This window comes from Saccostrea echinata, unplaced genomic scaffold, assembly GCF_033153115.1.
Source record: "Saccostrea echinata isolate AGI-Se365-2 ecotype Australia unplaced genomic scaffold, CSIRO_AGI_Sech_v1 ptg000012l, whole genome shotgun sequence".
Taxonomy (NCBI): Eukaryota; Metazoa; Mollusca; class Bivalvia; order Ostreida; family Ostreidae; genus Saccostrea; species Saccostrea echinata.
The window spans coordinates 8,800,718-8,825,789 of NW_026889761.1; the positions used below are offsets into that span (position 1 = coordinate 8,800,718).

The following is a 25,072-nucleotide window of genomic DNA, read 5'->3' on the forward strand; positions in this document are numbered from 1 at the left end:
TTTATCTATTGAGTTTATAAAATTAAAACATTGACTATTTTGTGATTGTTTTGGTCAAAAATATTTTCATGAAACTGATTTTTGATGTTTTGATAATCTACTGTGAGTAGAGTTCCATAATTAGAGTTTTAAAGTTATTCAAGTTAGGTTCAACATTTTTGAAAATCCACTGAAGAAGATACAGTAGAAAACTTCATTTAAATTATCTCAAACACCAATACCCGGTATCTCCAATATCAGGGATATATGTCAAAGTGAGTCAGCAGTCCCAACCACTTTATAAGCTCTATTGGAAAGAGACCAGAAGAGCTTATGTGATAGTAAGGTGTCCGTCGTCCGTCCTGCCATTCATCTGTCTAGCTGTCCTTCTGTAAACAATTTTTTCAAAATGCTACTCCTCCTACAGTTTTGGTTTGATTTCAATATAACTAATGGCAGACAAGTAGATTCACTTAGATACATAATTTTGTATATCGGTTTTTGATTTCGATGAGCAGTGTTCCCATGGTTACTAAAAATAGAAATTTTGGTCGAGTTCAAGATAACGAGATTTGACTGTAGTTTTATTTCCCCTGGTTTCTTTGATACAAGAAAAATACTGTACGTTAAAGTAATGGAAAAAAAAAAGGTTTATCATTTTAAGAGAAAACATGTTTTCCCAGGAATTTGTTTTTAAGATTGTAAGTTAGGGATAAATTTGTGCTTGTGTTTTGTCTTCTATTCTTCTATATCATGTCATATTACTTATCTTTTAGCTGGTGTTAATTTATTGATAATAAGAGCAGACTTATATGTTAGAATTTAATCACAAGTTTCCACTTAATATTCGCAATCATTTTAAATCAACATATCCGAAAATTAACACATGTTGTAAAACAATAACGTCTAATTTTAATTTCAATATAATAGTGGACAATATTGCATAATACTTTTACTTATCCCCAGAATTAATTCATATTGGAAGGCAATAACAAGTAATTTAAATGGTTTATTTAAATAAAGTGGACAAAATTGCATAATACTTTCACAAACAATATACCACAAATCATGCTGATATTGAATGTTAATTTAATATAAGAAAAGGTTACCTCATTATTGTCATGAAAAATTAATCTTCATTTATCACATGGTTTATTAGTATGATATTTAGCTCACCTGAGCCGTAAGCTCAGCTTTTCAGATTACCTGTTGTCCATTTGTAAAGTTTGATCATTATTTGACTTCATCTTCTAGAACCTTGGCAGGAGCATTCTTTGGTAAAGGGGAATTCAAAATTGTTCAATTGAAGGGCCACGTTCCCTTCCAAGGGGAGATAATAGGAAAAAAAACACAAATATATGATTGGTCATTTAAAAATCTTTTCATGAACCATAAAAGTAGACAAGAAAAGATGAAATTTATGTGAAAGCTTTAATTCTGACATAGTAGATGATATTAAGTAATTTATTTTTCTGTAAATTCTATTGATTCAGAAATGGATTATCAGAATTTTTTATGCTGTTTTCTTGGGTATTTTTTAGGGGTAAACTGATTGAGTCACATTGGTGACATTTTGCTATTTACATGTGTATATAATATGCTGTGTGATACATTTTTTAAACATTAAAAGTCTTAATTATCTATGAAATGGTTTTACCAATTTTGACAAATTTATGATATAAAATGAATCCAGGAGTGTAAGGAAAAAAAGTTATAGACATCTTTTACCTAGACCCTCTTTCTTCTCTGGCCAAAGGGAATTCTAACATCCTAATCTAAAAATATCCTGTTACTATAACAGAGTTTTTCTCTACTGAGTAACTTGAGAATGCTTTATGTTGGAATATTCATACACTGTATCATGGGTTGGTCTTAAAAGGAGCAGAGACAGATGATGTTGCTTATGGAGTCATAGGAGTTTGGCTGGAATTGCTATAATTATTTATAGAGGATCATCAGGTGAAAGGGTGCAGCTTCTGTTACCATAAATAGATCAAAGGGCAAATTGTCCTTGTCTGCACCTTTAATTGGTTTTTGTGATCAAGAGTTTATTTAGGATGAGTCAATCAGAAATATAAGCACAAGATTCTACTTTGGCAACAAGTTATAAACAGAGAATACTGTAAACAGAGAATACTGTAAATCACTTTTCATTTGCAAGAACTTTATTTTCAAGTAATAATGCGGGACTGTTTCCTTGTGAAAATTCTATTATCGCGCATATTTTTTTATCAGAATTATACAATAACCAGAATCATGAAAATTTTGCCTTATTGCTTAAAAATACCAAAAAGTTATGTCGTGAAAAATAAGGTGTCTAAAAATTTGGTGATCTACAGTATATATTACAAACTCATACTTGACAAAGATTTTCTTTGATCACAATGTATAGGTACTAAGTAAAAGATATTTTACTGAAAGAGGAAGGGAAATTTTTGTCATGGTCAGGGGTTTATAGCAAAGAAACATGAGAAGGTTATAAATTATATACTAGGCCTATAAATAATAGGAAGCATTCCTATAGGTAGAATTGCAGCAATTGACACTGAAATGACCATATCTCATCATTTCAAGGAAATTTGTAAAGAATGGAAAAACTTGATTCTGCAAGATTATATAAGTACTATTTTATTCATAAGTTTATGGTATTGTCTCCTGCTTTAATTAACTTAAAATAAATTTGAAATTCTGTGTATAAAATTTCCATTTTTTAATGAAGTCCAGATTTATATTCTGATGATGGTCTGTAACTACTGGGACTTAATTTCTCAGACTTATACAGAATATACGGGGAATGTTCTTTTGTTGAATTGTCAGTCGCTATCCCCGTTTCTGCTGCAGGGCATTCATCATACCCAATGTTGCGTAAGTGTTGCTATAGGGACACCATTCAAGGTTTAAAGATCAAGTGGGGAGCCTTATAACTACATGTATTAATATCAAAAACACAATATGGGATACTGTAAATATAGATTCCTTCATAAAATGAATGGATTCCACAAAGTGTTGTGTTTTTGTTCCAACATAAATGATTATGACAGATATAATTCTTTTATTGCGAGATCAATTTAATGTCCATTTCAGACAAGCAGTACCGGTATATATTGGATTAGTATTGATTTTGATAATAATGGTTAATTACATTTTTTATGTGTCCCTTCTCTAGGTGAGAAACATTGATTTTCTATTTTCCATAATGTAGTACAGGTGCTGATGGCTACTGGTTTTCTGTGGTCAGGTCACACAATGACTTCTGTATTTGGCTCAAGCTCCTCTCATTATCAGTTACAGAAAACTGTTAGCCTCTAGCTCTCTAGTGTAATATTTATTCCAAAAGAGGATATATTAAATTACAATATTGCATGACTGCCTTGTTGTTCTTTTGACTAGGGAATTCAAGGTTGCATTTCAACAGAAAAAATGTCTTTGTTAGTATTGATTGTGTAATTTTAGACCAATTTAATTCAAGTTTTATTCCTGGAGATTTTCGTTTTCCTTTGGATATTCATTCAGGAAGTCATAACTTGAACAATTTTTTTTACATGAATGTTTAAATACGTGGTAAAATATTTTACTTCATTATTTGATTTCAGTTATCTGAACTTGCCCATTCATTACTTTAATCAGTTAACTTTCTGTATTTATCTCCAAATGATTTGTGTCTTATTGAGTGAGTATTAAATTAGCGAGTAAGTAAGTTGAATGATACAAATTGCTATGTTGCCTTAAATTGAGATAGGAAAAGAACACTTTTCTTTCAATGATAAAAATGGTAAAACATACTATATAATTTTTAGCTCTACTGGTAGAGACCAGAAGAGCTTATGCAATAGTAAGGTGTCCGTCGTCCGTCCGTCTGTCTGTCTGTCTGTCTGTCTGTCTGTCTGTCCGTCTGTCTGTAAACAATTTTTCAAAATGCTACTCCTCGTACAGTTTTGGTCTGATTTCAATATAACTTGGCACACAAGTAGACTACACTAAGATGCATAATTTAGTGCATCAGTTTTTGATTTCGATGAACGGTGTTGCCATGGTTACTAAAAATAGAAATTTCTGTGAAATTCCTTTAAAACGCTACTCCTCCTAGAGTTTTGGTCTGATTTCAGTATAACTTGGCACACAAATAGACTACACTAAGATACATAATTTAATGCATCGGTTTTTGATTTCGATGAATAGTGTTGCCATGGTTACTAAAAATAGAAATTTCTGTGAAATTCCTATAAAACGCTACTCCTCCTACAGTTTTGGTCTGATTTCAGTATAACTTGGCACAGAAGTAGACTACACTAAGATACATAATTTAGTGCATCGGTTTTTGATTTCGATGAACGGTGTTGCCATGGTTACTAAAAATAGAAATTTCTGTGAAATTCCTTTAAAACGCTACTCCTCCTACAGTTTTGGTCTGATTTCAATATAACTTGGCACACAAGTAGACTACACTAAGATACATGATTTAATGCATCGGTTTTTGATTTCGATGAACGGTGTTGTCATGGTTACTAAAAATAAAAATTTCTGTGAAATTCCTATAAAACGCTACTCCTCCTACAGTTTTGGTCTGATTTCAGTATAACTTGGCACAGTAGTAGACTACACTAATATACATAATTTAGTGCATCGGTTTTTGATTTCGATGAACGGTATTTCCATGGTTACTAAAAATAGAATTTCCTGTGAAATTCCTTTAAAACATTACTCCTCCTACAGTTTTGGTCTGATTACAGTCTAATTTGGCACACAATAAGAATACACTAAGATACATAATATGTATTTCGGTTTTTGATTTCAGTGAATGGTGTTGTCATGGTTACTAAAAATAGAAATTTCTGTGAAATACTTTCAAAATGCTACTCCTCCTACAGTTTTCATTTGATTTCAATTTAATTTGGCACAGAAGTAGACTACATTAAGATACATAATTCTATTTATTGTTTCTTGTTGCAAAGTTTCAAATCAAAGTGCTACTTTTCCTTTGTTATACGTACAGACCAGTAGAGCTACAGTCTCATCAGAGACTTCTGGTTATTTTTTATCATAAATGACTAAATTAACAAATGATGTACAATCATGTATATTATATTTACAAGAGAAATACTGAGGTCTGCTAGCAAAATAGTCACCATCATGGAGTGGGCTGGGGGCAATAACATTGCGAATTAAGGCTTGGTTTACAAGTTATAAAAAAGAAAATGACTCTTAGTATAGTTAAAAACTCATTTTAGAAAAAATAAAATATAGAGTACATATATGCAGATAATATTGCTTATAACCACTGAAAAAAACTGATTAAAGTAAATTGAAGATAAGAAAGAAAACAAGAAAAATGTTTTCAAAGAAAAAGAGGATCAGATAGTATAAAATTCTGAGTGAATGTCAGCTGAAGTCAAGGGTTTTAAATTTTATGGTAAAACATAGTTAGAATGTTGTAAAATTCTTCTTAGATGGCAAGTTTAATTGTTCTTTGTGTCCTGGACTTGTATGAAAGCTAAATATAACCCTTATAATGGAAAACCGTCATGCTGGAAATTGTCAATACTTCAACTTACCCATAATGCAATTGTGAAATATTGATCCCACAATTCTGTGCTGCTTATTGATTCAGAAATCTTTGGAGGCTGTGTAACTGTGCGGTGATGAGGACACTGAGAATTGTTATGATGGAAAAATAGTGTTTACAGTGGATTTTAAAATTACCTTTGGACTTATTCCTTATTTTTTATCTTCTGTAAGTATTCTATAGTTTTAGGGATAAGAGTAGAGCTTATGAATAATGGTGGATATTTTGATTCCTTTTGGATTGAGTCTTCCATGACTGTATTGATTATTTTGGAGCTTTTCGGAACCCTCTGTATGCTGAAGCCACAGGGGCTTTAGGTTCTGTACCATTTGTGAATAAGAGATTCAAAAGTCGCAGTTATACATGTATATATATAATAAAGTTGGAAAACGATCAATATATATATTATCACTGAGAATTTTAAATTTTGTTTTGTTTTAAAATTTCATGTTTATTCTTGTTGATTTTTCTTCATGAATGAACAACAGCAAAAATTCCTATGGAATCTATTTATAGCATGTGATCTATGAATTTTTTGGTCAACTTTTTTTTCCTTCAGCGTTTTGTCATATATATACTTTAATTTGTTTTTAAGAAGTTGTCCATGAATTATTGTAGTATTTACTCACATATAGGTTGGTTGGCTTGTAAATCGATTGTATTTTTTTTCAGATTCTTTTGGAAGAATTTGACATTGACCCTTTTATAAGTCGGTACATTTTTTTTTTTTCCAAAATCAGTTGTGAATTTCAGATTAATGTTTTGTTGCATTTACCTGTTTTTCAAGGTACATTGTATGTTATGGGGTATACCATCGATATTTGATCTTTTATCAACAATTTTAATAATGATATACTTTGAAAAAAGTAAAATTATTGAAAATTAAATCTTTAAGCAATTGTACTTGTGGGTATGCATATGGTAACTTAAGATGTTCTTTTCCTACATAATTAAGGACTCATAAGTCAGACTTGGAGTTTTGGACCAAAATTTAACTACCAAAAATCTGACTTATAAGTGAGTATATATACAGTAAATAAATTATAAAGTCATTTTTACATAAAACCTATGACCATGTTGTATGGATCTTTCTGGTGCACATGGCCTGAAGGCAGATTTGGAAGTATTTTTAGAACCACATTAGGTTTTCCAAAAACAGATGTAGACACAATGTCTATGTAATATTGGTTAATCTCAGTAGGTCAGTACAAAACAGAGAATTTTGTAGATGAATTATTTACGACTTGATTGTTTCATCTTTTACAAGACAAGGGTTACAGGATAGAACTATAGAGTGATCAGATGTCTGCTTAAAATTCCTTTCTGTTCTATAGCTCTGAATAATTTACTTGAAATCCATATATGAAGGGCAATGTAGTAAAAACTCTCTGAAATGGCACCTGATCCCATCTCTGATGTTTTAGAGGTCCATGTTTGCTTTGCTCCTGATCTGTATTGTTTGAATGGACTTACAAGTTTATATACTAGTTGTTTGTTACATGTATCTCCATATTTCATGATGTATATGGCTTAAAACTAAAATGATAGAGGAAAATAACACCACACATTATATATAAGTAAAACCTCGCCACTTCTATAATCACTTGCAAATTCTTCATTTTGAAGGAAATGCTCGACTATCACAATAAAAATTTATTTGAAATGAAAAAAATAGGATTTGGTCATATCTGTGTCCTGTGTCTTAGAAAAAAGATTAACATTTGTTATGAACTTTTTTAGTGCTGTAAGTGCATATAAAATTATCTCGAGTCAGAATCTGATCAGTGTGTCTTTGGTTGAAAACAAGATGATCAACTCCCAATGTCAATAATAGGATTAGGTCAGATCATGGAAAGGTTAAATTCTAGATATACAAGACTCATGTTAGGGTGTTTTATTTCCATTACAAAATCAAACAATATTGTTGAACTTCAATATTTCAAATACAATATGGATATGAAGTGTGTTTAATAAGCCCCTACTACTTTTTCTTGAAGTATTTTAACCTCAATGTTTGGTGTCCTCAGACATCAAACTCAAGAATACAGGTTTGACTGTATAGTCTTGTTTGACTTTTTCTTATGATTTTGACCACACATCTTGTTTTGGCATTTTTCTCATTTTCTTGATCAATGCAAGGAATTTCATAATTTTGATTCCAACCACCAGAAAACCTAGCTTTAGTTCCACTGAATTTGACACAACATTAAGCTTAATTTACTTAAGTATCTTTATCAGCATCAACTTTTACGTAATGCATCTTGGTCAGCTGGCACATGTTGACTTTCATGCCAGAAGTCAGTGACCATGACCTTCCTTGTGACCTTGCCCTGAATACTGGAAAAGCTTACTTTCAGTAACTATGTACACAGATACATTTTGCTAAAACATTAAAATGTTAAAAAAAATAATTGTAAACTATGATCTTTTCTCGGCCATTGAAACCACATTTGTTGTTTTAAATTTATTATGTTCTGTGGATATAACTCCTAATTTAACCCACACTTTCATTAATCATGCATATCATTACTTTAAAGACTTTATGAGACCATCGTAAATAATGCTTGTAAGGCCAGGTAAAATTAATCTTTAGATTCTCATCCCCGCCCGCCCCTCTCAAAGTGCCCCGCCCGTTGTTTTTTATTTTGCTTTTTGGGTGCCAAACGCATTATTTTCATGTATTTTTATTCAACAAAAATCTGGGTCAAAATTTAAGAGTTATCTCCCGTCTGTATTAAAAGTCGCGTGGCGCTATTTATAGCAAAAAAACTATGTGAAGAATGGAGAAAAATCGGCAATAAAAGCAGTTTAAATATGTAAGGAAAAGATAATTTGTCAGTAAAGAGAAGGCAGAAAAGCAAAAATAACATATAAACACATCTAGATACCATCACTGGCATGGGCAAGTTTTTAAAGAGATTTTTAACCAAGTAAAAACAGACGAAGAAAATACACATGGTCATGATCAAGTTTTAAATAACGATCTCCAGTTGTATGTGATTTTGCATTAAAAAAAATAAAACATCGTCCAAAGACTTTAGAGAATAATAGTGCTAAGGAAATGTTAAATCTTAAAACTGTTCAGGCCTAGGCTTTTCAGTAGACTATTTTACAGATATACACAATCCTGTTTTGCAAATATGATATATTTTAATGTCGAACATGTCAAGTCTCAAGAACGATTGAATGTATCAGGACAGTGTAAATCTGTGATATCTGTATATCACACAGAACAGGAGTTGTTGGTAAAACTATAAGGTATTTGGGAAAAGGCCGATGAGAAAACATGCATATGCAATTTATTAGGATCAGCACCTCATTTTGTTTGGCGTGTGCCGTATCTGTGTACTTGATAATTTGTTAATAAAACTAACGTTATATATATTTTTAATTTTCTATAACAAGAATCTTCTGTAGATATTTAAAAGAATATGAAAACAATAAAATCTATTCACATTGGCATTAACATATGTTAAATTTACGTGTACGAATGTTTTGTTGATACTTTCAATTATAAAAAATAAAAAATAAAATCCGCCCACCCGCCCCAATTTTTTAGCAAATTAGGATGAGAATCTAAATTTTAAATTTATATGGCCTAATTGATATAATTTTTTATATAAATGTATCATGTTCATGGATCAATATATAAATAAATGTATCATGTTCGTGGATCAATATATACCTAATTATTGCATGGACATAATGAGGTTTGGTCATGCCATTTTCAAGATATCACATTTATTTTTCAAAATTGATCTATATCACATTTAATATAATAATAGTACCCTTCTCATATAGCTGTATCATAATATGATTGGAAGTTTATCCATATCATATTTTTATCTACAGAAATCATCTTAGAGTCTAAAAACTACGTCAATGTCATTTAAAACTTTTTAGCTCACCTGAGCTGAAAGCTCAAGTGAGCTTTTCTGATCACCCGTTGTCCGTCGTCCGTCCGTCTGTCGGTCCGTCCGTCTGTAAACTTTTCACATTTTCAACTTCTTCTCAGGAACCACTGGGCCAATTTTAACCAAACTTGGTACAAAGTATCCTTGGGGGAAGGGGAGTTTAAATGTTAACATAAAGGGCCAAGTCCCCTTACAAGGGGAGATAATCAAGAAAAGACAAAAATAGGGTGGGGTCATAAAAAAATCTTCTTCTCAAGAACCACTGGGCCAGAAAAGCTGAAACTTATGTGGAAGCATCCTGGGATAGTGTAGATTCGAAATTGTTAAAATCATGACCCCCGGGGGTAGGGCGGGGCCACAATAGGAAATACAAGTTTTACATTGAAATATATAGGAAAAATCTTTAAAAATCTTCTTTTCAAGAACCACTGAGCCAGAAAAGCTGAAACTTATGTGGAAGCATCCTGGGGTAATGTAGATTCTAAATTGTTCAAATCATGACCCCTGGGGGTAGGGCGGGGCCACAGTAGGGAATACAAGTTTTACATTGAAATATATAGGAAAAATCTTTAAAAATCTTCTTCTCAAGAACCACTGAGCCAGAAAAGCTGAAACTTATGTGGAAGCATCCTGGGGTAGTGTAGATTCTAAATTGTTAAAATCATGGCCCCTGGGGGTAGGGTGGGGCCACAATAGGTATTAACAAGGGGGGAAGTCTGGTAATGAACAGCATGGCCAAAGTTACTCAGGTGAGCGATGTGGCCCATGGGCCTCTTGTTTTTTTTTTCATTCTGATATAATGTATGTTATAATTCTCAGCAATCATTAATGTTAAGTTTTTTTTTAGTATCTTAATACTCTGTAGTGGAGAAATATATGAAGTTTGTTTTTTTTTAGTATCTTAATACTCTGTAGTGGAGAAATATATGAAGTTTGTTTCTATTGAGATAAAGGTAGATTTTAATCAGGGGTTGTTTACTGGTCCTGAACCAAGAAAACTAGGACAAGGTCAAGGTCACATGGACCGAAGTAAAAAAAAAAAATCAGTCCATTTTTTCGTATGGGTGAAATAAAGAGGGTTACTATCTATACTTAGCACAAAGGTATTTTATGATCAAATGATGTATGTCCTAATTCTGAAGTAAGGAAATTTAGACAAGGTCAAACAAATTGAAAATGTAAAATTAAATTCAAACCTGATTATCTTGAACTCACTGTGGCCTAGAAAATACTTCAAGATTATATTCAAGGAATTTGAGATATCGAGGTTAAAAAATGGTCGGGACTTCCAACTTCTTTGACATATCCATATCCATGGTATTTAAGAGATATCTGTTTTCAAGATACTGACGATAAACTATACTGCCATAACCTTGTAATAGGGAAACATTACAAGGTCATACTTGGCACAAATTTAGATTATGGTAGGTATAATTGTCAAGGGGTATCTGTCAGGATCCTGAACTGATGTCATTTGGACAAGGTCAAGGTCAGTCCTATTATAATGGGGTCATTCTAGGGGATTGACACTCTAATATATAGTAAGTCAGGGATTTGGCCACCTTCAAAGAAACATGAGACTATACATGAAAGATCTGAATTGTTCAGGATGTTTAGTAAATGACTTTTTCTGAACTGACTTGTGTCTGAGCCAGAGGGTTCTCTATTATTCATGCATATATATTCACTTGAATCATTATACATGCCTTATGGTAAATCCTTTGTTCTTGTTAGATGTTGACTTGCAATTAGTTTTGATAATTAGTTTTCAGGTTTCTTTTATGTATAGATTTAGTAGTAATGCTTTTACTGGAAGGGATTCAAAAATGTTTGTTACATAGAATTTCTTGTCTTCAGTATTTACTGAAAATGTATGTATGTGCCACTATCTTGAGTTGTTCAGGTTTTGTATTTTTTTTTTTAAATCTACTGGGTTACAATTTAATTTAACTTATAATCATCATGATCATATAGTCCTGAAAAAGTAAATGCCATAAAGTGATCACACTATAAGTGGTATTAATTTATATGCAAATAATTGTTTTGCCATCTGTCCATCCATGTGTTTAGATGCAAGCTATGTTTAAAGACAGTTTTGAGGCCTGCTTCTAGCTTACTTTAAGCGCTTGCTTATATGCAGTAGCCAGACTTATAAGTGCATGTATTGTGTAAAGCTTTTCATGCCCTAACTTACAGGATTTAGTTTACAGTAAAACTCATTTAGTATGAATATGGATATAATGAATTTATGGGTATAGTGAAGTTTTTTTGGCCCCAGCAAAATTCTTAATAATTTCTTGTAAAAATGTATGGTTATAACAAACTCTGATACAATGAATTTAAAGATATAGCAAACTGATTTTGTGTCCTGTAGAAGTTTAAAAAAATATTTGCCGCTTTTATAATAAATTTTTTTAAGATCACAAAATTTAAAATATAAACTGACATTACCTTTTATAAGTCAGAAAACTTTAGTAATCCAAGAAGAGTTTCGTATTTGATTAAATTTGGAAGTCATGCATGAAGAAACATATATTGTGAATTAGCTATATATACTTTAACAAATTTGTTATATGGATATAATATATTATGGATATGGTGAAGTAAATTCACAGGTCCTCAGGACTTTGCTATATAACTGAGTTTTACTGTATTTGTAACTATATACACAAGATTTGTTTTTGTGAACTGTAGAGGATTTTAATTCTGATGTTTTGGATGCCGAATCTTACCTGCATTTTATGCTTAAGTGGTAAAGGCAGCATTTGTTCTCACTTTTCACAAATATACTGCATTGAAACACTCCTTATCAAGAATATTTATGGATCGATGGGTAATTAAAGGCATTATTATTTCAATTATGGAGTTTTTGTAAGAATGCCTTTAAATGGTGGTGCAGGTCTAAGGCTGCATGTATGTGGGGGTATAAGTTATGTCAATGTGCATTAAATAATTTTATTAATTTTTCACTTAATAAGGCAAAGTTTTCCTCTATTTGGTGAGACAACATTACAGTGCTGGGACATAAAAAGTATAGGTTTCTCTGAGTCTCAGATTTCTTAGAAAACACAGTATTAGGAGGGAAGTCTTCTCTCCAGAATTTCTGCAGATTAAGAAGACTATGAAAGTGACAACTATAAAACATTTTATTATTTTGACATTATGAAATAATATTGAGGAACCTGTTACTTACAGCAATGATAGAGTAACAGATGTTGAACATAAATAGAAGGACTCTGAGAACCAGAATTAGAACAATCGCAGTAAACTGTCAATGCGAACTGTGATTATGGATTAAGAACATGCCGTACGTGATGTAGTCTCTAAATATGGAAGTTTTATTGTAATTTTGAGTTTATTAAAATAAGGGGAAGGGGTTGAAAAGTAAAGTACATACTTTGAGAGTTACAGCGTTCTATGAATAGCTGTAAACAAACAAAGAAGTCCATTTGACACATTTGAAAGCTGATATTATAATATATGGATATGAATATTGTATTGCTCAATTAAATTTTGTATTGCAAAAAATGTTTAAATAGCAAAAAAATAAATATTGGATTGCTAGTATAAATAACAATAACAAAGCTATTATAATTTTTGTTATATTTAGAAGCAAAAATGGACTTGTTTGTTTTGGACCCAATATTCTATTTTCTGTTCAATGATCAATATTTGTTTTGATCAGAGGAAACTTGAAAAGACATTTGTGATTATTTGATCTGTCAAGCTCACTTCTATATATACAGTAGCTTAATTTTGAGAAAATTAAGAAGTATTAGGTGGGATGGCTTGTTTTTAGCTCTACTGGTCACAGAGACCAGAAGAGCTTATGCATTAGTGAGGCGTCTGTCAACTGTCTGTCTGTAAACAAACTCTACTCCTCCTACAATTTTGGATCAATTTCAATAAGACTTGGTACACAAGTAGACTATACTATAATATACAGTTATGGACTTCAGTGTAGGTCGATATGTAGTTATAAGGACCAATGTCATTTGATATTGACTGAAGACACAGATAGTGATAGTGACCGAGCTTGTGAGGTTGCTATTATTTTTTGTGTTGAGGTCAATATCACTTGAATTGGGTCCTAAATATAACCACATATTGATCATTCACTGAAGTCCATAATAGTTATATAATCACTCAAAATAGCGCTTAATTACCTTTTTAACCCGAAGTTCCTTTGAAGATATGTAAACTGAAACAGATGATACCTTCACTTTTGACTCAACATATATAAAGAACTCATAAAATAATAAGATTATTTTCAATATCAATCATTGTTCAATTATTATGGACAGATATTTCCTAAACTTGATCGTGAAACATCAATATAAACATTCAAATGTTGGAGCTAGGCAAACTTTCATGACCTAATAACTTCCCCTTTGGGCTTCACAGGATTTGGTCACATGACCAACCAAGTCCATTTCCCCGTGAACTTCTTAACATAGTTGTTTATTTCTCAATAAGCCTTGGTATACAAGTACACTATACTAGATACAAAATATTATGTATCAATTATTGATTTCAAGAAATATTGTTGCCATATGGTTAACAAAATTAGGAATTTCTGAAATTGATTCAAAATGCTTCTCTCCTCCTACAGTTTTGGTCCAATTTCAATAAGACTTGGGCACTCAAGTACACTATACTTTAGATACACCAAGTACATTCCAGTAGAGCTACAGTCTCCTCAGAGACTTCTTTTTTTATGCCCCGGCCATAAATTGGCCAGGGCATATAGTGTTACCCTGTTCCGTCATTCTATCATTCTGCCATTCTATCATCATTCAGTTTCCGTTCATTATCTCTGCAACAGTTGCACACATTCAACTCAAATTGAAAGTACGAGTAAAGTTCGAATACAAATTTAAAACTAAATATTGCATTTGAAATTTTGACTTCTTGCACGGGCATGAGTGGTGATAACGACGCATCTAGTTTTGCATGAAAACCTATACAATTGTTCATATATTAAGCTTAACCTTGACCAATTCGTAAATAATTATCGGTCTATAGACAAGCAATCATTCACTCCTCTTACACTGATGTATTTACGGTCACTGCACTGAATATTGCAGAAGAGAAGAAGAATAATTTTCTTCATGCTTAAGATGTTGATCTCTCTCAAAGTATCATTATCTGTTGATATGAAGTACTCCATATAATTGGTATTAAAATTGAAATATATATTATCAGTTTCAGAGACATACTAATTTATTAATTTGGTAACTGTCTGCTCAATTTTACATATGACGTCAATATAAAAAGCAAGTTCATTATCATGCCTTCAACTAGTATTTGCTGCAAGACGTATATTGTATAAATAAATCGGAGACCTGTTCATTGACATTAGAAATTAAAATTTTAAAAAATGAAGCGTACATTAACCACACAATTCTAAAGACGTACGTCATGGGTCTAATTACAATGTGAGAGATGTATTTAGAATTGCACATGCGCTGCTTGTAACGTAATGAACCAACTGCTGAGTGGAAAAAATCTCAAATTAGTATAGTAATTATCAAAGGTTTCCATCCCACACAGTCATAATAAAGAGCAGTCAGGAAGATGGACATGTGATGTTATAATACACTGTATGATATTGCAAATGATTATTTATTGGATTTTTATTAGAAAATGTATTATGCAGCAATGCTGGAATTCAATTACAGATCACAAGGTGTGTCATGTGATCTCATTAAAAACAATGGATCTGTATACATGGACTTGTGAAATTAAAATAATTTAGCAATGTTTAATTTTTATCTTGTGCAGGATTTTAAGCTGAAACATGCCAGCAGTAGTAATGGATCTTCTTCATCGTGTGAAGAGAGGGGTTGAGGTTGTTGCCACGACAGCAGGTTCTGTTGCTAAGGAGGCAGTGCAGGATGCAGTTGCCAATGGAGGGGCCTCACCAGGGCCCACAACTGTAGCCCCAGATGGGGGGTCGGGAACCACTGCAGCTCCAAAGGGAATCAATAAACTCAAAAACTTGGTAGCAGAAGAACTAAACAAATGTATGTTGGTCTTACTTTCCTTAGACCAGTTTCTGGAGTCATAAATTAATTTCATTTTCTTGACCTCAAAGGTTATCCTGCAACATCTATGAAAATGTGTGCTTTATTTCCGAAGTTCATTTTGAAATTTTCAAAATCTATAAAATATCTGTCAGTGTGTTAGAATTTTTTTAAAAATTATAATTCATGTTAGGAAAGTTGCTTTTATCATTTTTCATGAAACATTGATTTGATTAACTTCACCTTGAGCCTGTGTCTTTATTCTTTACAGTACCTATATGGGCATTAATACTTATAGCAGCTGGCGCCATTCTGTTTCTCTTGTGTTGTTGTTATTGTGTCTGTAAACGATGTATATGTAAAAAACGCAAGAAGAAAGAAGGCAAAAAGGGGCTGAAGGGGCCCGTGGACCTCAAAGCTGTCCAGCTGATAGGAGCCTCCCTTAAAAAAGAAAAAGTAAGTTTTTGATTGGTAATTTAACTCTATTTATTTTTCTTGTAGTGGGTCTTCCAATGTGGGCGCTAATTGCCATAGGAGTGGCTTGTCTCCTGGTTTTGTTGTGTTGTTGTTATTGTATATGTAAAAGATGTATTTGTAAAAAACGCAAAAGTAAGGATGGAAAGAAAGGGCTGAAGGCTAGCTTAAAGCCGGGACTAGAATTTGCCTTGAAGAAGGAAAACGTGAGTCCATGCAGAGAGAGCACTGGGAATGCTTAGCTTTCCTCACCGTCTGCTGACAGACAACTAACTATACCGCATGACTCTACCTGCTCACCATCATTTGGTTTAAATTGTTTTATTTAGATCAGATGGAGCATGCTTAAGATTCTTTTATTCATGTACAAACACCTATTATTTACAATTCAGCTCTGATAATTGCAACTCTATCTCAGAGTTCTGCTATTATTTTTCTGAAAGATTTTTGGATATTTTGTTGTGTGTTTAATCTTTGTGTCATTCTACTTTGAATTTCACAGTTTACAGTTTATCAGTTTATATTTGACATTTTCCCAAGATGCATGGAGGGGTGGGGTGGGTGGGGGGGGGGGGGGGGGAGAGAGAAACTGCATCATTCTTTATATAGATAATCAGCTGAATAAATCCCTCTATCAAACAACATGATCAAGTCAAACAGAAACTCTGCTTTTGTAAATTAAGGTTATAAAACATTGCTATTTTACCTATCCCTATGATACAAAAAGCAGATCAAATGATTGTCTAAAAATAAATTACTAGAAGGGCGTGCCAATTAAGGCTTAGAAGATAAAATTTATTATGTCATTACACATCTCTGAAAGACTATAAGTAGGTTGAGAGTGCTTAGGATCTAAGTCTCGTGGAAAAAAAATCATTCCTCATTAGCTTCAGAGAAAAAAGACTCATCTTTTTTCAGGGGACTCCTCCCATTGGGATGATCATATAATTATCCCCCAATCTACCTTGAAATTTCTATCAATTATTACTCTCTGTCAAATGTCATTTATACATTTATATTGTTTAATACAAATGACTTATTTCAGTGTGTAGTATAGATTTTAAAGACTGTTGTAGTTAGATGAAAAGCATGTGGTTGAATTTCATTCACTTTCTTATTTGATTCAATTTGAAATCAGACATTTCTTGATTTTATCAAGTGTTCTCAACTCACTTTTGAAGTTGAAAAAAGAAATAGATATACATATATTGTATAATTCTACATGGCCTAGAAAAAAAAGTCTTATAAATTTTGATATCAAGATATGATTTTGGTAAAAAAAAAAAAACAACTAAAATTTCAAGAATTTGTCTTGAAATTATGGAAACTTATAATTTAAGTTGACAATTAGAGCCCTGTTTGACCTTGAACTTGGTGTACATTTTTAGATTCAGCCAGATCTAGAGGAACTTGAGGTCAATATGGAACATGATGACGACAATGAGAGTACAAAATCTGAGGTCAAACTCGGGAAACTCCAGTTCCAGTTAGACTACGACTTCACAAAGAATGAGGTTTGTATTATCTGAGTACAAAATCTGAGGTCAAACTCGGGAAACTCCAGTTCCAGTTAGACTACGACTTCACAAAGAATGAGGTTTGTATTATCTGAGTACAAAATCTGAGGTCAAACTCGGAAAATTCCAGTTCCAGTTAGACTATGACTTCACAAAGAATGAGGTTTGTAATATATGTGTAGAAAATCTGAGGTCAAACTTGGGAAACTCCAGTTCCAGTTAGACTACTATTTCACAAAGAATGAGGTTTGTATTACATGTATCTGAGTACAAAATCTGAGGTCAAACTCGGGAAACTCCAGTTCCAGTTAGACTATGACTTCATAAAGATATTATAGTAAAAATTGATTTGTAAAAATATCATAATATTATTGTGATCTTTTGGGGAAAAGCATGATTTATTGCAATACATAAATGTTTGGAGATACCCATCCCTAGAGTTCACAGATGTATCTAAAATAGATTTGTAACAGTTGAAAAATGTCATCTTTAAAATTCAGGCTACATCTGCTGTATGATATGAACTTCTGGACAGCCATTTTGAAAATTAGGTGGAATGCAATGAAACTTATTCATATGAAGTACTGATCATTTTAAAATAGTAGTTGTTAAGAAAAAAAAATTGGTCTGCATCATTAGCAATTATTGAAAATGCAAATCTATATATTTTTCATAAATTACAAATGCAAAAGATCTCAAATTTTGAAAAAATATCACTATAGTCTAACAATTACCCTCGGAGATTTTCAGGACCTGGCATGTATGAAAGCTTTCATTCATTTGAAAAAGGAAAAGTAATGTTTGGATTTGAAATTAAAAAAAATGCTAAAGTTTCAAATATTACACAGTTATTGTGATATTTTCAACTTTTTTGGAAAATTTTCTGAGAAACTTATTGAATTTTTCTTTGTATATGAAATTTAAAAATATGTACATGCTTGTATAAATTTTTCCACCCCTCTTTAACAATTGTTGATTGATTAAGACAATAAATTTACAATTAATTGATAATCAAAGGTGAAGCAAAGAGTAATTGATTTAAAAGAAGGGAATTCCTAGAAAGAATTAAGGTACCCTTGACTGAGAACTAAATGAAGAAATTGATTCTCTTCACTATCAGTGAATTCCAAGGGAGTATTAACTACACGCTTTATTGGTAGCTAATTTTTGTGAGGAGATCAATTTAATTTGAATAATTGCCCATATAATCAATTTATAGGGGCTTTGAATGCAAGTCCTTCAAACTTAAAATCAATGGGTAGAGCTTTTTAGAATTCTGTTGTCCACTGTAGATCAATATTGCATCCTAGCTACAGGCAAGACTGAAAATTAATAAACATTTGAGACTGGGGTAGTATTACTGCCTTAATCAATAAAATCTGTCAAAAGCTATTATTACAAATCATCTAGAGACACAAACGTTTAATTAGTGAACAGTTTAATAACGTTTTATCATGAAATCCTTGAATTACTTCAGAACTCAATGTCAGCAAAAATACAGACAAACAGCAGACATATTGAACTGTAGATCACATCATATTCATATTAAGAAGATTAGGATTGTCTTCCATGGTATTTATTTTTCCTGGAAAAAAAGTTATGGGTAGCTTTGATTCTGAAGCAAAATCCCCTGTTAATGCTTGCGTAGTGCAGTGTCGTGTATGATAGAACAAATCAACAAATTATATAATTCAGAGTAGTATTGCTCTATTATAATTTTATTTACTTTATTATTAATATAGTGGTAGGCTTGTATTAACAATAAGACTGTGTATGCAATGGCTCCTATAAGATCCTGTGTCTTTTTCAGTTGACAGTGGGGGTGATACAAGCTGCCGATTTGCCAGGAATGGACATGTCAGGAACCTCGGACCCCTATGTCAAAGTTTACCTCCTACCTGACAAAAAGAAGAAATTTGAAACTAAAGTTCACCGCAAAACTCTCAACCCAGTTTTTAATGAAACATTTACATTTAAGGTAAATCTTCTTAGGAAGATTTGGCATATAAGTGTTATTCAATATAAGGTGTAATATATTGAGCAAGAAAATATTGCAATTATATTTTTTATATGTTCCATATCCATCACACAACATATAATGGCAGAAATGTCCAGTATTTGAAATGTGATATTGATGTGATACAACTTCAGGATCTTCATTATAAAGCAGTTTTAAATGTAAATGTCTCAGTAAATTTAAGATCACATAAAGTAAGAAATGGTTTATTATCCAAGCTTTGTTACAATTCTCTCTTGCTCTCTTGATAGATTGCATGTTTCAGGCAATATAAAAACTACCAAATTAAAATGACTTCTGAGTGTTCAACTGAGGGCCGTTTAATGAGAAAAAATACTACTGCTCCGTAAAAGATCGTTACTATGTGTCAGGGAAGCCATGTTTACTGCCACCTGACAAGCTCAGGGAATTATTTCCGCCTTACTTTAGAATCGATAACTTATACACCCAACTTTTATTGTTTTCTGGAAATTGCCTCATGGAGATATTTTTGTAACATAAAATTGCAATCAGACCGTACCATTAGAGGGCCATTGTAAGAAAAAAAATGCAATCATTCTGTACCATTAGATGGTCGTTGTAAGGAAAAAATTGGTTCCGATATAGATCCATAATGGCTCGTGCAAAGTTCAGCTCTTTTCACATGAAGAAAATTCTACATTTTTGACTAAAACTTCATTGTACTTAATCTAAGTGACAGAAAAGCTTAATCATTTCCTGACTAGGAAGTAAAGAGATTTTCAACTTAAAAATATTGAATTATGACAAAGAAAAATTGCTGAAGTAGCTAGTTTATAATTTTTTTTTTGTGTCAGGATGCTCCAAAATTATCAATACTGAGTGGCAGTAAGACTGCATGTGAAATGTATGTAACAAGAAATACACATCATGTATTGTAGAATGTCCCATATGCAGAAATAGGAGGGAAGACACTAGTATTTGCAATCTACGACTTTGACAGATTTTCCAAACATGATCAGATTGGACAGGTGAAAATCCCACTAAACACTGTAGACCTTTGTCAGGTGATTGAGGAGTGGCGGGACTTAATCAGCCCAGACAATGATGCTGAAAAGGTAAACAAGATCAGTTTGAAAAAAACATCAATGTCCTGAAAGTGGCCTTTTCTAATGAAAGTTAATGAGTTAATGGGGTTTTAACAAAATAAAGAACAAAATAATAACTGACAAAAGTGGATAGGCCTATACTGCATATACTAGGCAGTTTCCCTTATACCTAGCAGAAACATGCCACATATGCCTTATATTAGTATGTACCTACCTTGTGATAATATAACGGGAATATCCATGAGTATTTCTTAGTCAATTAAATACTCGGTGCCATCTCAATAATTCAACTAATTGTTAACATCCGATATTCATTTCCCACTGAACACATTCATATATCAACTGCATTCTAGACATGCATTTGAACAATAAACTGCACTGAAACATTGACACAGTTATAACTATACCAAGATCCTGTGGTTGAGGTCAGCAATGATTAAATACATGTAGAAGTCATAAAAATAAATAAATTATCATAGTCAAAAATGCATGATGAAACATCCTTCCTGTAATATTATGAAAGACAAAAAATTGTCAAGCAACCTATGTATAGCATTTCATCATGCACTGAACAGCAACAAAGACCATCAATACATGTAGTAGCTAGATAAATAATGATATCAAGCTGAAGAATGTGAATTATTTACTACTTGTATCATTGTGACGGAACTTGACCACTTGTGGAGTTTTCCGAAGTGTACACCGTTTATAGAATATCCTTCCAAAATACTGGTCGTATTCTTTGTAGATTTGATATATTTCATATTTTTTCCTTCAGAAAAATGGGCCAGTTAAAACTTTGATGAAAAATGTTAATTCTAACATATATATCTAAAACTGTCATTAACGAAGATTCTAACCTCCATGGTTCAAAAGTTATTAGGAGGATTAAAGTTTATAGCAGAAACACAGAATGACAGATGGTCAGACAGGACAAAAACAATACCCCCCCCCCTTCTCCAAAAAAAAAAAGAAAGAAAAGAAAATAACTTTGATCTTGGGGCATAAAAACAAGTTAAAGTACATGTACTCATAGTTCTATAAGCTGGGCTCATTTACAAAATAATGAAAAATTATTTCAATTCAATTTGCTGCTTATATATGCTTTTTATTGGTGAGTTTTTTTTTTACAATGCCAGTCTACATTTTATAGTATATACCTTTATTAAAGAAGCTCCTATCCAGTTCACACTGGCCAGGAGATTTATACAACACATTTGCACTGAGTTTTATCACTGCAGCATACATGTTGAACAATTCTAACACTTAGAACTGTAGAGACATATATGCAATTTGAGTACACTTTGAAAAGTAAATTTTACTGTTTTAAAGTTTTAATATATGTAATTTTAATTCACTTTATAATTTTTTCATAATTTAGCACAATTTGCAAGTTTTATTTTGAAGGTCGTTGGTCCACATACCAATTAATGCACCATAAATGTAGCTATATATAGCCAAGCCATTGCTAAAGAAAAGCTGTGAAACAACCAAAGACCAGTTAAGGTCAAGATCTAGTAAATGACTTTAGACCGTCTTTTCAGTGCTAGATCCATTATGACATCATAATCAATTTAAACTTTCCTTTTCCCGTATTTTACAGCTCCAATAGAATTATGTAGAAAATAAAGTATTTTCATGGCATTCAATTTGAAATCATGTGAAAAGTAATCCCGATACCTATATTCAATTTTACATTATTTTAAAGAAGAGGCTAAGAACATACAAATTACCGTTTTCTGAGAGACTGTAGGCAATCTGAATATATTTCCTTCGTCTGATATGGAAAAAAACTCCCATATTCGTGACTGGCTTTCTTAATTTTTCATTGAAAATGACAGTTTACAAGATGGTTTTTCGTCTTGTTTTCTTGCAAATTATGCCCCGATACACCTTATTTGACCGAGCTATAGTTATAAAGCATCATAAAAGGAATTTATTTCTCAAGTTTGAGAAATCTGTAGGCTCTTTTCATTTACTAGATCTTGACCTTAACTATAATAACTATGAGTAGACTGGTCCCTTTCTGATCAATAGATTGCAGGCAGGATACCATTCAAACTGTGAGATGATAACATTTTGAATGTACAAAATATACCCTTCTTTAGCTGTCACTTTCAAAAATGGGTTATCATATCTCAAAACCAGTTGAATTGAGGTTTTTAAAAAGTAATTATTCTTATGTTCAAAATTGATATAAAAATCTCGAGTATTATTTATGGAATTGTATGGATATACATGTATTAGTATACAAAGGTCAACGATCCCCTCAGCTGGGCCATAGCATATATTGCTTTGAATCCCGACCAAAAATCTAAAATTTGCAAGGCGTACTAAGAATTGACAAAACACACAGTTTATTTTATTTCCTCTTTGGGAGTTTATTTGTTTGCTAAAGTGGTATTGTCATTGTTAATTGATATTTGATCTTAAGTATAATTTTAATATATATATAAGTACAGTGAAAGGTCAAGGTCATGGTTCAAAAATAAAAACATCAAAACAGATATAATTTATGACCTCTTTGTGAGCAAGCTTTGATGATGCTTATCCATTACTAAAATGAGGGTAAACACAAGAAAATTCAATTAACTTGTTTGTGATAATTGTATTGAGGAATAATAGAGAATGTACTTCTCAGAGTGTAATTATCCACAAAAGTATATAACTCATGAGTTCATTAGTTGACCTTTATTGATTAGGTTTTTAATTTGATATGGCATATACAGAGTGTAGAAGTACATAAGAGAACAATCAACAAAAATCTGAAGTAGGGATTTATGTGATGTGGTAATGACAACTAGTGCATAGACTGGTTCCCCAAAGGCGAACCAGTTTAAAGCCTATAAGAGGAAATAAAACCTCTCTGTCAATCAGATTTCCCGTAGGATTTTCAATCTGCTTACGTAGATTGGGAATGCATCTCTGGTTTTGAATTGTATTTTAGATGTTAGCTAATTAAGGAAGTACTTCTGTAATCATCCGTATTCTGGCACCTAGGGACCATCTCGGAAAATAATGGACTATTGGTTCTCTTCAATGCAGTTTATATCTGTTTTGTAGATGATTTACATGATTTTAGCTTTACCAGATGGGCAAATCAATACACAGCCTTGAAGCCCATGCTAATCATATCTGATTTGTTTGTTTTGGTATTTTTCGTTTAACGAAGCTCACCATTTACAACACATGCAAAGATTGAATACTGAAGAGAAAACCCTTTTATGAAAAATTTTCAAGTAATCAATACATTGTCTTTATAATCATGCTTTCATATTTGCCCACCTATATTACAGCGTGGTTTGAGGGCATTATGGATTGGCTCTGAGCCAGAGCTGTTAAAATGAATAAACTTCCTGCTGGAAGTCCAGATAGGGGATTGACACACGAAGGGAGATCAATTGATACAGATGTACAGAACTGTCCTCATATGTGTGGATTCTGTATCTCTTAATGAACTTGGAAGCACTGCATATAATATACAGAATAGACTCATGTCAAATGTTTAGGAGTCTTGACATGCTTTAGAAAGCAGTACAAAGAAATAAATGGGATGGGATATTAGAATGTTTCACATTTTCTAAAATTAATGTACATGCACCCTTTCACAACAGAAAAGACCAAAAAAAAATCTTGTAATTTATGTATGGTAACAATTTGGAAAACCCATAGATATTTTGCAAAATGATACGTTTCTTTTAATTGGAGTATAGATAAGACTCACTGATGGTGTTAATTCTGATTCTTTTGATTTGTAGGAGAACAAACTTGGGGATATTTGTTTCTCCTTGCGGTATGTTCCTACAGCGGGGAAACTAACAGTCGTCATACTGGAAGCCAAAAATCTGAAAAAGATGGATGTTGGCGGTCTCTCAGGTAAAAACCAAAAAAAAAAAAAAAATAGAGAGAGATATTGGGATTCTTTTTAAATGTGTAAGAAAATTAAATCACATCTATTTTTTAAGCATAATGATAAAATCTACCATATTCCTGTAAGCAATGTAAGAGTTTCAGTCTGTGTTGTGTGTTGGATTATTCTTTTTTCCAAAAAGAATGTGATCTGATTTATATAAATTATCACAGTTTTTTTTACTATATTGATTGAAAAATATCCTAATTAAGTGTCAATTTTTATTTGTGCATTTTTCAAAAAAATTATTCTCCCTATTTAAATGCAGGAATGACTTGTTTATAGATAACCGTTTTAGAACTTAAAGATATATTTATTTTTGCAGAAATGTTTAAATAAGTAATTGTTATCTTGTTAATATTAACGATTAATTTCTGTCCTTTGAATGATTAAACAAAATAATTTGAATTCAAAATTTTTTAGCACTTGCTTTGTGCCCATATTTCACATAGGGGATGATGCTGGCTTAGCTAATATAGAAAATGTTTATTTTCAAACCATTTTTTGATATCTGTGTATATATATGTTGTGTCTGACATGTAACATTTTTTATATTCATTACAGATCTTTAAATTTATAAATCAGTGTTTCAAAAAAGATACATC

General features: G+C 32.0%; 1 protein-coding gene across 2 annotated transcripts in view; it reads left to right on the forward strand.

Moving 5' to 3' along the window:
• Positions 1 to 25,072, forward strand: part of LOC133185301 (synaptotagmin-1-like) — a 31,243-nt gene that overhangs the window by 1,996 nt on the left and 4,175 nt on the right. Inside the window, exons 1-7 of one of the 2 annotated variants that reach the window (XM_061320432.1) lie at positions 5,612 to 5,710; positions 15,241 to 15,482; positions 15,754 to 15,938; positions 17,345 to 17,470; positions 19,284 to 19,451; positions 20,390 to 20,566; positions 24,316 to 24,433. In XM_061320432.1, coding sequence (XP_061176416.1) covers positions 15,257 to 15,482; positions 15,754 to 15,938; positions 17,345 to 17,470; positions 19,284 to 19,451; positions 20,390 to 20,566; positions 24,316 to 24,433 — 1,000 coding nt within the window. In that variant the 5' untranslated portion in view covers positions 5,612 to 5,710; positions 15,241 to 15,256. Of the gene's footprint in view, positions 1 to 5,611; positions 5,711 to 15,240; positions 15,483 to 15,753; positions 15,939 to 15,983; positions 16,163 to 17,344; positions 17,471 to 19,283; positions 19,452 to 20,389; positions 20,567 to 24,315; positions 24,434 to 25,072 lie in introns of those variants that run through there. The other variant, XM_061320433.1, reaches the window with a different exon arrangement.